The sequence below is a fragment of the Propithecus coquereli genome, unplaced genomic scaffold, assembly GCF_000956105.1.
Source record: "Propithecus coquereli isolate 6110/MARCELLA unplaced genomic scaffold, Pcoq_1.0 Scaffold58, whole genome shotgun sequence".
NCBI classification, from domain to species: domain Eukaryota; kingdom Metazoa; phylum Chordata; class Mammalia; order Primates; family Indriidae; genus Propithecus; species Propithecus coquereli.
In genome coordinates this window covers 6,238,687-6,252,740 of record NW_012151729.1, presented here as the reverse complement: position 1 = coordinate 6,252,740, position 14,054 = coordinate 6,238,687, and the positions used below count along the sequence as shown (strand labels likewise).

Genomic DNA, 14,054 nt, shown 5'->3' with positions numbered 1-14,054 from the left:
TAATTCCACTGTAGAAAGACTTATCCAGTGAATATGTAATTTGTCTATTTAACCCCCAAGATCCTCTCTCTCTGACCTATTTATATCAACTCCTCCTTATCCAACAAATGATGTAAGAGGAATATGGAGAAAGAAACCATTTCTTGATCAGTTCTTTGATAAGGTCCCTATCTCCTCTTGACTTGCGCTCCTGTCTTCGAACTTCATTCTGCCAGAGAGACACACACAGCTTTACAGACCCTAAAATATATTCAGGGATTAATAACTTCTATTCAATATGCCAAACTCACAGAGACAGCATGTCGAGTTTCCTGAAATGTATTCCCAGAATAACATCCAGTGAATCTTAAGACAGGAAGTCACATTCCAAAAACACCTGCAAATAATCTGCATTAGTTGAAAACTGCAGATAACTGGTCTCACAGAACCGGGTCATAAATTTGATATTTTTAAAAAGAAGAGTTACTATTTACTGAGGGCCTACTCTGTGTGTGCCAGGCACTTTGCTAAGCATCTTGCAAATGCTTCTAAGTTTTTCAACAGCCCACAAGGTACAAAGGAAAATTGAGGCCAAGAGAGATTGAAATATATAGTTAGGCTGATTATATTTCTGAAAATACCGAATAGGAAAAGTCACCTCCACGTACCATTAGTAGACAGAAGAAAGTAAGCTGCATTCTGCTGGGGGAGCCATCTTATTTTATTGATTTTTTCTTCTATCTCTAAACTCTTCAGGTAATCGAACTCGGGTTCATGGCTCTGGAATGTGCTGTAAACATTGTATTCACCCCTACGATGAATCTGATTTTTACTCTGTAGGAAGGGGAAAAAAATACACGAAAGATTAAATCACAGAATCCAACTGTAAACTCACCAGTTCCTCTTTTTTGAGCAGAGTCTTAGAGGTGGGATGAAGGCAGGACCATGACAGCCACATGTCTGCCTTAGCTCAGTGGCCTCCAAAGCTTTTCATCATGCACCCCTGTTGATCAACACTGGCACCTCTAATATACATATGTGTGTGTGTATATATGTATCTTTATAAATTACTACACGAACTGCACACTATATGGTATACATCATAACATATACATACAAATAGAAGTTAAAATAGTATAAGATTTAAAAATCAATATAACTAAAAGTCCTAATATTTTCTTTTTGCATCCTAATAGATAGTGCAGATGCTATTTGGAATGAGCCATCCACAGTGGCATCCATAAATACACATATCGATTTGCCCTTACAAAGAAGAGTACAAAGTTGTAGCATCTGCAACTTTCACTGGCCTTTTAAGATCTCACCAGATCCTCGCAGAATCTCTGAGAGGTAGGCAGGGCAAGGAATGGACAAAGGAGGCTCCGAGATGCTAAATGACTTCTTCAAGGCCACACAGCTCACAGGGAGCAAATTTGGGCATCAGACACCCCCCTCCCCCTTTATTCCCCCCACCCCCCCCGCCCCCACATGAACAACAAAGCAGACAGGAGCTCAGAGGCCACCTGCATTGTTAAGCGAATGATACTTTACCTCTGGCTTTTTCCTAGCACTGATTATGCAAAAATCAAACAGCAGGAACTAAATAACTGAAGACAGAATGAAACAGAAGGGCGGGGTCATCAGAAAGGGACGAGAGAAAGAAAAAAGGGCAAGAGGAGGAAATAGAGGCTGAAAGTGAAAGAGGTTTTATTGCAGCAATTTTAGGTCCTTATTATTATACTAAGAGCTTCAAGTTTTAGGCTTTGGAAAACTGTGCTCGAAAAGTCAAATCTGGGTCCTATGACCCATTTGTTGTAAAAGCTTGGCTCTTAATAAAAGGCTCAATTTAAAAATTTATATTCCTAGGTAGATAGGGAACATCCAAACTCAAATCTCTATTTATTGACAGGTGACAGTGCTGAGCCCCAGATGTGAAGTGTATCTGTGCAGACTCTCGGGGGTGGAGGGGGAGAGGGGGTCTCCTGAGAATTCGCTCGTGAACTGCACCCACAGAAGTCAAAGGCAGGCGGACCCTCGATGGTGCTGCATGGCTTTGTTTCTTAGGTTTAGTGTTTATTTTAATCCCAATGCTTGCCGCAAAGCTAAACACTTAACTGCGTGATCTTTTACCTTCTCGACATTTGTTTTTTATCGAACAAAACCACCCTGCTTTGGAAAATGTGTCCCCCATCATTCTACTAATGATTCAGGCTTCCCAAATATTTCAGTAAATTAAAATAGGTGAAACCTATAAATAGCTAATGGAAAATGTGGAACAGAGTATTACTGGCCACATGCTGCCTTGGGTGATTTATGCGAAGTATCTCCTCCGGTTCCTTAACATCACTGTGAACCTAATTGGGCTTTAAAAGAAACCGGAGAAGGAGGTTTAAAAATCAATTTTCAAAGGACTTTAAATGCTGACATACTTGGTACTAGGCTGCTTATTTGCAGAGAGAACCAGTCCACCTTAACAATAAATTTATAAGAGTGTTGATTTGCTACCATCCAAATCAGACTGTCAAGTGTGTGTAGTATGTGCCAGACCAATTAGCACTAGGCAGCTCTGGAAAAGCAGGAAAAATTCCAGGTCACGAAGAGCTATTAGTTCCTACTTGCCAACCACATTTTTGTATTTCCAGGGCCAACGGCATAGGCTGGGTGCCTGATTTAATGCTGAACACTTGAATTTATACAGAACCCCGAGGGATCATGATGCCCTTATAGAAATTAATTGCAAATAATGTGCAATTACCAAATATATCACCTCTAAATGAGGCTTTTCTTTTTTAAGGGGAGGTGTAATGCAAATGGCTTGGAGGCACAAAGCAGGCTTTAAATTGCTAGGGAAGTCTCTTGTGAAACCTTCCTCTTATGCTAGGCCTCCCTCACACTTCCTGAATGCTGGGTGAATCTCAGAGGCAGGCAGTGGCAGATGGGGGAAGTTACTAGAACACAGACTGGCCGGCTGGAAGCTCCAAGACCATGCCAGGGGAGGCCAAGGAAATCAAATGGGGCCATAATTCCATTCTGACAAAATACACACAGATACCAAAAAACTCAATTTATATGAAAAAGAGAAACAATTCCTAGTGGAACCCAAGTCTCAGGAAGAAATGGGCTTTTTGAGATTCACTGGAAGTTAGAACACCTGCTCAGAAACAGTCCTGCATGCAGCAATCAGCTCCAGGGACTCTCGTGTCACCTACGGTAATGTGTGTCATATGCTTTGCTCCAATGTCAGCTTGTAGAATTTCGTTCCCTTTGGTAGGGCAAGCTATCATTTCTTCCCAACTGACCCAACTTGTCCTCTGCACATCTGTTGACAAATCAGCTATTTTTTTTTTTTTTTTGCTCCTACATATTCTGGCAGCACCTGAAATTAAGGGAGCCTGAATTTCAATAGCTCTAGGACAAATCTCACCCCAAAAGGAGGAGTTAGGCTCAGGAAGCACCCACGGAATTTTGCAGGTCAGACCAGAAGTGAGGTCGTTTTGAATGTGCAATATCCAGGCTTAGAAAGATAAGGCCATGCCCAGAGAGGGCTCCCTTTCAAGGTGCTTTTATGAGTCCGAATGTGGAACTGTTGATGTTAATGACTTTTTGGCAGTTTTTAGTTTGCGAGCAAAGCAGCAAGGTTAAGGGCGACATGTGAGGATTAAGGAACAGTAGGAGGCCTCCTTTAAAAAGAGAAGAAAATGGGCATTTTGCATTCACCGCCACTTACCTCCTGCTCTCGTTGAAATATTACAACCCGACCCCCCTTGTCCCCTGTCGCTAGTAATTCTCCCGTGTGGTTGAATTCTACCGTAGAGATAATGTCAGCTGCAAAGAAGAAGACAAAGGCAATTTAAGTAACTGCACACTTACTTTGAAAGGATAGATAATAGACACACTTTTCTGTGCATTTAAGGGCTTAGGGCTTTGTCTCTGCAGTGGAATTTACAAGGATTTTATGTTCTGTGTTAAATGCCACTAGAAGTGGCACTTGGGAAAGCAAATTTCCTAGATGCCCACACTGCACTGTGGTCTCTTGGAACATCTGGAGAGAACAAAAGGGAAAAGCACGTTCAGATCCTTTTGTTTTGGGTAAGAGAAAATAAATTTCTTCATGGCAATTTCCTTTGATAATTTCTGCCAACCACAGACCTTTCACCCACTTGTGGCCTTTCCACTAAGAAATTTCCCCAAACGGGTTTCAGCGTGGCTATTCGAATTCGGGCTGAGGAGGCTGGGTTAGGATGCTTGATGCTCAGACACGGAAAATGGAGGAACAGTAGCACAAAGAAATCACTGGGAAAACCCCGCCAGTCAAACATTCAAGGAAGGATCCCACAAATGCTCAGCTTGGCCCATGCTCTGCCCTTTTTTTGCGAGCCCAACACATCCTTCCGGAAGAGCGCACCTTATTCCAACCCCAGGAGAAGGGTGCTGAGAAAACAGGGTCACGAGGTCAGGAGGGTAAGGGCAATTTGTACTCTGTATTTCGAAGTGGAGAAAATGCACAGGCGCCAGGAACTGAGATCACAGATAATTGCTGAAGGAATGCCAGCCTGCCAAGTCTTTCTTCGATGCTGGTTACCCCCAGAGGAACACGGACAGGTAAATTACCTATGATTGGATTTATTAGAGCTATTTTTAGAAAAATGTCAGAGGTTAATTCCCCCACAATTATTCCCCTGCAGGGCTCCAACAATTGCTACCAAGAGTGCAAACGAGTTTAAAAAAAAAAAAAAAAAAAAAGAGGCAGGGGAATTATGACTATGGCCTTTGACAGAGGAACATTCTGAAGATTATGTCTATGTAAGGAAAGCGAAGGGGAAACAGTGAGGTGGAAAACTAAGGCAATTACCCCTGAGTAATTCAGATCTCAAATCTTACTTTTATATCATCATTTCAGGATTTGCCTTGTATGCCTGATTTATTCAGGTAAGTGGTGTAAAATTCTTCGCTTCACATGTAACTGTCCTTTTTCATACATGAAAATGCTGCTAATGGTCATTCTTTGTGCAGAATTAAAAAGTCAATAAATAAACAAAAATAAGGCATCAGCCTTAGTCACTTTCAAGCCAGGCACATTTAAAACAACAATTCCTGATTTCTTGTTTTGGCTTCTTAGATGATTGGCCCCACAGAGAGCAAATTCAAAGCCCTCCAGGGCGTTAAGTAACATAGGTATAGCTTTGTGGCCTCTTTTAAGGGACAAGGGGCTACTCAGCTTAAGCCAGTGGGGACCATGAACTATTGCATGTGTTGCCTGATGTTCTGATTTTTTTGAAGAAGCAGCTGAAAAATCAGACTTTTATGCAAAAATCTCTTAAATTTGATATATAGGCAACTAGTAATTTTTTCCATGCCACAAGAATTAAAAAAATTAATCTTATCTGTGGGCTGAAAATGGTTTGTGGGTCACCAATTTATAACTTCTGGTCTAGAGTCTTCATTTGGAAAAGGCCACCCCATTCCATATTGATGAAATAAACCAGAAATCTACTTCGTTTTCTCAGAAAGACCCCTCCAATGAATGCTACCTTAAGGAAACACAAAATAAGCTACGTGGTTGCTAAGTTCAGATGTAAGTTTAGAAGGCCCATTTATATAACAAGTGCCTATGAGCTGAGTAGTAATAAAGTCCAGCCACACTCCCTCCAGTAAGGAAACCAGCCACCTCAAGTTAGTTATTTGGCCACTTTTTTTCATTATAGTTTGTGCATCTTAGTTTGCACAAACCTCAGTTTGCAGTTGCCTCAGAATGTCCTGATTGAAAAGCATCAAGTGCTAGGATACACTTCTAACATTAGTTAATGCTTCTGGCTTTTCAATGAGTGGTTGGCAAAAGGTGCTTCCTGACTTGGGTAGAACCTAAAGTGGGTGTGGCTTTTTCTTTTCACTTTTGATGTTTGCTCAGGTATTAAGGAATGAATCAAGGCTCCCAAATTGCTCAAACATAAACACTTCCAGAGAGAAAGAGTAGCAGGGAGTAATGAGACGGTGGTGGGAGCCAGGCCTGGGGTTAACAATGCCAGGCTCAAGTCCTAGGGCTAAGCTTTAAGGTTCTGCTCACACGTAGTTTATGCCCTTCCTCTGGGCAGTGTTGTTAACACAGAGCTCTGCAGTTCTGGGTGGGCTGCAGGGCCCTCACAATGAGAACCAAAAGATAGGTCTTTCCTTTTGGTGAAGCTGCGTATCAGAAGAGAATTAAATAGAATTTTCCAATGTGACTCCTTGTCTCAGTTGCCAAGAAAATGTCACTCCGAGGGCAAAAAAAAAAACTTGCTTTCCCAGGGATGACATACACATTGTCCTTCTGCCTAGATTCTGTGATAATGTCTTCCCTTTCCCTGTAAGATCCATGAGTCAAAACACGGTAGGATTTAAGCTCAAGTGTAAGTCACATGATTTAAGCCAGTATTGTTAGAACTCTGCATTCTGGAATATTAAGCATAGTCCCAGCTAATAATGATGCTCCCTTTATTTTCCAGCTGTTATCATTCTTCCATGCCATGTCTCCCTGAAGAACTTTGCAAGAGAAAGCCTGATTGGTATGGCAGGATTCTGAAATTCCGTAGTCCTCTCGCAAAGACCTTACCTTTATTTGAATTCTACCAGCCAGCTGGTCTGTATACGAGCTTGTTTATATCAAGCTATTGTCTACCCCCCTGGCATATGCCATGGCAGCTCGAGTTAATACCTATTTTGAACTTTCATGTTTCCTGATTCATTTATCATTGCTAAGCCGGTAGGCGTAGCTGGAGTGCTGAGCTGCCCCATCCATCTCTGCATATCTTCATCCACGACTGTTTAATAATTGACGCAAAACTCATGAATCACCCTACATTCTAATTTCAAGACACTGAAACTTCTGATACAAACACTTTGGTGTTTGCAACACTCTGTTTGGTAAGGCCGTTTAAACTGGAAAACCTACGCTGCTCAAGACAAAGTAACTTTTGCGATATGGAAAGAGGGCGTGATAATAATCATTGTAAGCCAGCAAATTTACAGACAATAATTTGATCTGCAATCATGATCGACAGAAATCAATTCATCAAGTTCAACATGGCTTTCCCTTTTAAATTATGATTTTATATGATGATTCAACATTTCGTTATTGATAATTGCTCAGCCTAATCACACTGATGAGCAAGAAACTATAAACTTGAGCATTTTGCTCTTTTCCATATAGGTGTGGATAAAGTGCGCCTAGACTAAAAACAAAAAACAAAAGCCAAGGAATGAATGTTAGAGTTAGAGAGGTCAAATGTAGTGAAAATGATTTTTAAAACAGACCCCGGGTGGTATGAATTTCTCCCTGCTCCAAATCTATTTGTGTTGATTGAATTTCCACAAGATGGTGGCCTGGTAACCCCATTTCTAGTTCAATAGGCACTATTAAGGCTGACTTTTTCGTCTCAAAAATCAATCTCAGTATCCTACAAAAGTTCCAGACTAGTTATTTCATACATAAAGTTTCCTTTTACCTGAATAATAGATATTGACTTAGCAATTACATTCCTGTGATCGTGCAGTTGAAGAAAACAGGGAACTCCTAGTCCATGCCCTGGTCTCGCGTGATACCACATTAAGTTGGGGTCTATACAGTGTCAGAGGACTGGGTTGAGGCAGGCACCTGATTATTAGCCGATGTACAGTTCACGTAGCAGGGTGACTGTTGTGATTGAATGATGACGCAGTTTAGACTTAGAGAGGATCTAAGCCCAAAGTCTACTGATGGGACATCTTACTGACCAGGTCGCCAACACTGGCCTTCAACATCAATCATATGGATAAAAATGAAAGGGTAATGCAATTTAGCCTTCAGCATCCATTAAATGTTTTATCATTCATCTAAGAAGCATTTGATAGATAATAATGTTATTAAAGTCATTCACCCTACTTGTGTCAGCTGACTAGTTCTGCCTACTCAATACTTGGCTTTATTCCTAACGATAGGGTTGATTTTAGGTAGTTTGGTGCTTCTTCATTTAGGACAAGAATATCAGCAAGGATGGAAAACAGGTTTCACAGAGGATGACTATGGTGACATAGCAGTAGTTGCCAGAATGTTTGTGTTGGGAAGGACTTGGGGGGGGTCACTTCTAGGCTGGGGTGCTGTGATTAATGGGCAATAGTTCTGGCGGGGGTTGGGGGGAGGAAGGATGTGTACCATTTGTCATCCCTGCTAGATTGGCAATGACTTTGTGGATCATTAAACAAACGGGATTTTTAAGCATCCCAGTGAGAATTAAAATTACTCCTCCCATCTACATAAAACTGTGGTCTTCCTTCCTGGACCTGGTTCACAGACCAAAGTCAGTATCCATTTTCTCTGATAAGGTTTTCTCTGGTAAGTTTGGATAACTGAAATAGTGCATTGGAACATATTTTACCAAAATAGAGAGAAAAGTCTGGTTATGGCCAAACAATCTAAACCCAAATACTACTGCTGGGATTATGCCAAAATGGCCTTATTGAAATATGTTAATATGTCATAAAATTTTAAAAAGAATCAGTTAATGAAACTATATGTCAAATGATTGCAATTTTGTTAAAGTAGTTTTATTTCAGAATATATCTTTTCTAACAGGTAAAGCAATATATATATATATATATATATACATATATATATACACTTACTGAAACTTCTATTAATAACAAGGTGGTGCTTAGAATATAAAGTTAAATTTCCCTTATAATCTGACTCCCCCAGAAATAATTGTTAATTCCTACAAATACTCATACACACACATACACACACACACACACACGCATAGAAAAAAGACTGTTAGGGAGAGTCCAAAATGGTATTGTTTTGGTGTAGGATGTACATAATTTTCTTATCATCTTTTTCTAATTTTTCAGTATTTCCTTTTTTTTTTTTACCATGACCATAAATATTTGAAGAATTTTTAACTTGTAAATAATTTTAGTTAGTTTTCAAACTGAATGATTTTATCATTTATCTCAGTGACTTTTAAATTTGTTTAAATTTATTTTTTAATTCACACATAGTAAAATTCTCACTTTTACAGCATATAGCTCTATGGGTTTTGACACATGCATAGAGATGTGTATTCACAACCACCATCATGATATAGAACAGTTCCCATCACCCCTTAGAAATTTCCTTTGTACTGCACCTTTGTAGAGAACAATTCTTTAAAAAGGAATAAAATTATGGGAATAAAATGAACTCACAGACATAAGAACGTCTAAGAGTTAAGAATGCTGTGTAAATACAGAGGCTTAATACTACTGAGCTCTACAGATATGACTCAGCTCAATTTGGAGCCAATAATTATTATTGTACTACATAGAGTCAAAGAGTCTGTTTTTAATCATTTAAATATTATTATTTAGAATTCTGGGTTTTTTTTTTTTTTTTGAGTGGTAGGAAGCTCAAAAAATTCATCAATACACTTTTGTCAACCTGCACTACCAACTAGGTTATACATGAAGTTTTCTACCCCGTCATCTGGCCCTTTGGCTTTAAATGGGACTATGTTTGAATTCTTGATTCAGTAGCATCAACTTCTTGACACTGCTTCTTACATTCATTTAGCTTTGTCTTAATGACAGAAGTAGTATATATACAGTACTGATTAGTAACAACAAGTAGATCTAATTTTGCTCATCGATTTCAACCTACTGGCAGAAGCCACCTATTGAGATGAATTCTTAGCTCATATCTGGTCTTGGTATGAGTGCTGTGATCAATTAGTCACGTCCGCCATGGGCACAGGCAGGGAAAGAGGCAACACACGTACCACATACTTGCTATCCCTGACCTAGTGTGTGCAATACATACTTTCTATCTCATCCAGACTTGTTTCATCTGTCATCCAACAGTGTCTGGTATTTGAATACTGAATCGTTTTCCTTTCATTTGAATGTAACTAATTTTGTGCATACTGATTCTATTTTCAACTCATGCTGGTATTCCTCTCATATGAAAGAATGTAGGTAGGAGGGTCGAATAGCCCCAATTCCCATGCAAGATTTCATCACAATTGCTGCTTCCTACTCAACCATATGTACAGTGTTGGAAAACGGGTAGTGTTTAAACATCAGTCTGCCCCTGTAGACCAAGCCCATTAATGGCAGGTAACATGTTCTGACAGATACTCTTGGTTGGCTATTCCTATCCAGTGTGTTTCTTCCTTGCCTGCCTCTCACCATCCCGCTGTCGAGGCTGGAAAACCCAGACACTTGCTTCTCAGCCTTCCTTGTGGTTAGGATTAACCATGTGACCCAGATCTGGCCAATGAGGCACAGAGGAAAGTCTGCTGAGGGTGGGAAGAAGGAAGGGAGGCAGAGACTCTGGGGAAGATTTTTCTTTCCTGAATAAAAGAAGTGAGGGGAGGATTGACTACTCCTTGCTTCCTGTCTTTGTATGTGGTTATGTGTATTTATGATACATGGAGCTGTGGCAGCCATCATGTGATCATGAGTCAACATGCCTAAAGACTTTAACAGGTTAAAAGGCTGAGTATGACAGATGGAACAATGGGACAATGTATTTGATGATACCATGGAGCAACTAAAACCTACCTTAGGACAGCCTATATCTGGGTTGTTAAACAATAGACACCCTGTGGTTTAAGCCACTGTCAGATTTTCTGTTACTTCCTTCTAAATGCATGCTAATAGACACATCTTTCCATCTTTGCTTTTCTCATAGCACTTTTCACAGGGCCAGATTATTAATGCATGTTGAATTGGAAAAAATGGTCCCTTGTCCTGCAACCTCCTTACACAAACACTCACATGCACATTGTTACGTCACTCTATCACACAACCAATTTTCCTTCCCACTTGCTTGGTTCCCAGTACTAAGACGGTTTGTATTTATTTCCTCCTTCCCCTTCTGTGGGGATGGCGCATTATTTTGCAACCATTCAAATATGAAAGCAGCTTACTGGGACAGAATGCCAACCCCAATTTATTCATGGTGTCCATTGTAAAATGATGACTTCAAAGGGACCTAGCCATGTGCTCCTTCGGAGCCAAGCTCTCTCTGCTAATACGCAGGAAGCCCACCATGCTTGCTGAGCTGTGAAAATCCAGATGGTAGGAAGCAGGTGAGTAATGAGTGCCATGCTGTTTCCATTAAAATGCACACAGCTTCTTCACGCTGACCAGATCTCCAGCACTAACCAGGTTTGAGACAACCCAGGGACATGTGGGTTGATGAAGATTGCCTTTTATTCAAAATAAGTTCCTGCAACATAGAAGCCTAGAAGAGAGAATTTTCCTCTAGCTGGAACAAAACTTGCCTAAAGGGCAAAGGAGTCTTAAAAATTATAAGTCTCTAAGAACAGAAAAATCCAGTGGGAAATTGACAGCAGTCCAGACTTGCCTACATGCCTGTGTGGTTTACGGTAGAATCTGCTGTCAAGGTGTCTACCATCTGTCACCCAATCTTTCAAAAAGCAGAGGAGTAATTAACTGCTCAGGCAATACAAACTCTGTCAATCATTCGGATCTATTATCTGCACAACATGGGACATCTATGGCTGACCCCTCCAAGATGAGAACGCTCTCACATCTGTAGGAGCTCATGGGCAGGCCCTGTGCCACCTATACACACTCACTATAGAGTCTGACACATCTTTGGTCAGAAATTTTGCAGTACCAGATGCTCTGAAGTCAGTAAGACATGGTACCCCCTTTGTGAAAGCTAAATTTCTCCATATTTGGGGGTTGGCTCAAATATCACTTCTTTACGGAGATCTTGCATGAGTTTTTTCAAGCCCAAGACAGTTCCCTTTGTTAAGCGGTCTCATTGTTCCCCATACCTCATTGTCATAAACTATCACCGCTAACTGTTAGCACTTATCACAATGGTACAGAATCATTTAAAATGCCTGTCTCAGTCTCCACATTGTAAACTCCACAAGGAACTAAACACTAAACCCTCAGTGCCTAGCTGAGTGTCTTAGCATATAACAGATGCTTCTCAATCTTTTTTCTGTAATGGATCACTGAATGAGAGCCAACAAGAGCCGACATCAAAGTGGATCAACATGTAGAGAATAGGTAACCCTTAACAAAGTATCAACAAACAAAATAGTTATGCTGAGTAGATTTAGACATTATATTCTTAAGGGGTGTGAGGCAAGGGGAAGTTCTTATTTGGAATAGTGAGTGTTTGATGACTTTGGAACCAGATAGACTGACCAGTAAAGAACAGATTTTATCCCAAAACGCCTTTGTAGTATTGGCAGGGATTTTAGGGTCCTCTGACTCACAGGAAGAGAAAGCAGATGGGCTGAGAAAGAGATGGTACCAGGTAGGGTGCTATTTGGGAAAGGGCACAGAGGCGGCAATAAGACCACCAAAGTGGATTTTGATCAAATAAGTCTGAGATGAAAGGACTTTATTTTATGAACACCTGTTATGTTATGTCACTGGGCTGGGTACCAGGGATGTACTGTTAATAATAAACAAAGCACAACTTCTCCTAGCCCTCGTGGAGCTTTCAGTTCAGAGGCCTGGGAAGTAGTGGTAGATTTAGATATGATAAAAAATGCTGGAGGAGAAGTTATTCAAAGACTCTGATAATGGAGGTCTTTGAGCCTCAGAAAAAGAATCATATACACGTATTTTTTTACCTAGAGGGAAGTAGGAAGTCCCTATCAGAACTTAAGAAAACACACTCAGATGCATCCCTGCATTCAAGAAATCTATTTTTCTAAATGACAAATTGAACACTAAATGTATTATGTTCCATGTTAAATTCTAGATGAGCCTAAAGAATGTGGAGGAAAAAATTTGGGTTTTCTTTCTAAAAACATGAGGTCTCTATGTCAAACAAAATAAAGATGCTGCTAGTCATTCACAAGGCATTATGTTATGATGGCTTTTCAATGGTCTTAGCAAAGAAAATAGAAAGCAATAGAACCAAGCGTGCCAATTACAATTCTATAAATCTCTTAGTATTTCTCTTTCCCCCTCCCCTGCCCCATTTCTGGCCAGGAGTTGTGGTGTCTTGAAGAATATTATAAAATATTACTCTTTTGGATCATATGCATATTTTAAAGCACTGAATTTTCTGGACACCCAAGTAGGTAAACAGTAAAAAACAGAATGAATAAAGTCGTGTTAATTTTCATCAGCAGTAGGACCCAATCTTTTAATAAATATTTATCAGGATAAAGGCACTATAGTATATACCTACTGCTTTTTTCTATCCACTGACAATCGGATATTTTGAAAATCTACTGTATTATATTTGACTTCATGGTCATGTAGTTTAGATAACGATGAATAACATTAAATGTAGAAAAATCATTAAAGAATTTTGATAGATTCCTTTATTGATCCATTTATTCACTCCACGAATATACACTAAGCACACCAATTATGTGTCAAGTACTAATTCCAGGTGTTGGAGATATATCAACTAAAAAAATAGATAAAAGATCTGTCCTCATGGAACTTATATTCTAGCTGTATAAAGATGACAATAATCAACGAACACAATAAATTACATTGTATGTTATGTACTGTGGGAAACAAATAGAGCTGAGTGAGAGATTAACGGTGCTGGAGTTTGGAGGGAGGCTGCAGTGTAAACAGGGTGGTTGAGACAGGCTTCACTGTATAGGTGTCGGCAGGAAGAGTGTTCCAGAGAGAGAGGGAAGAGGCAGTAGAACCTCTCTAAGAGAAACATGCAGATCAGTGTGGCCAGGGCAGAGCAAACAAGGAGAAAGTAAGGCAGGAGAAATGAGGGGTACAGATCATGCAGAGTCTTGTAGGTCACAGCAAGCACTTTGGCTTTTACTAAAAGTGAAACAGGCACAATAAGAATGTGAATGTACTTAATGTGGCCAAACTGTGTACTTAACAATGGTTAAAATGGTAAAGTTGATGTTATGTATATTTTACCACAATAAAAAAAATGAAATGGACGGTGTTAGAGGGTATGAAACAGAGGAGTGATATGTTTCACAGGTTCTATTAGTTCTTGGTTCTATTGCTTTCTATTCAGCCACAGTGCTGAGAACAGGCTGCAGGGGGCTGAGGTGGAGGCAGGGATGTTTGACATGATCCAGGTAAGAGATGATGGTGGC

The 14,054-nt window shown here is 40.0% G+C and overlaps 1 protein-coding gene across 7 annotated transcripts in view; it reads right to left on the bottom strand.

Annotated features, from left to right (window-relative positions):
- PPP2R2B (protein phosphatase 2, regulatory subunit B, beta) overlaps positions 1-14,054 on the bottom strand; it is a 480,871-nt gene that overhangs the window by 115,469 nt on the left and 351,348 nt on the right. For all 7 annotated transcript variants that reach the window (XM_012658303.1, XM_012658305.1, XM_012658308.1 and 4 more), the window contains 2 exons: positions 3,707-3,804; positions 648-813 (listed from right to left, as the gene is read on the bottom strand). In XM_012658303.1, coding sequence (XP_012513757.1) covers positions 648-813; positions 3,707-3,804 — 264 coding nt within the window. The remainder of the gene's footprint in view (positions 1-647; positions 814-3,706; positions 3,805-14,054) is intronic.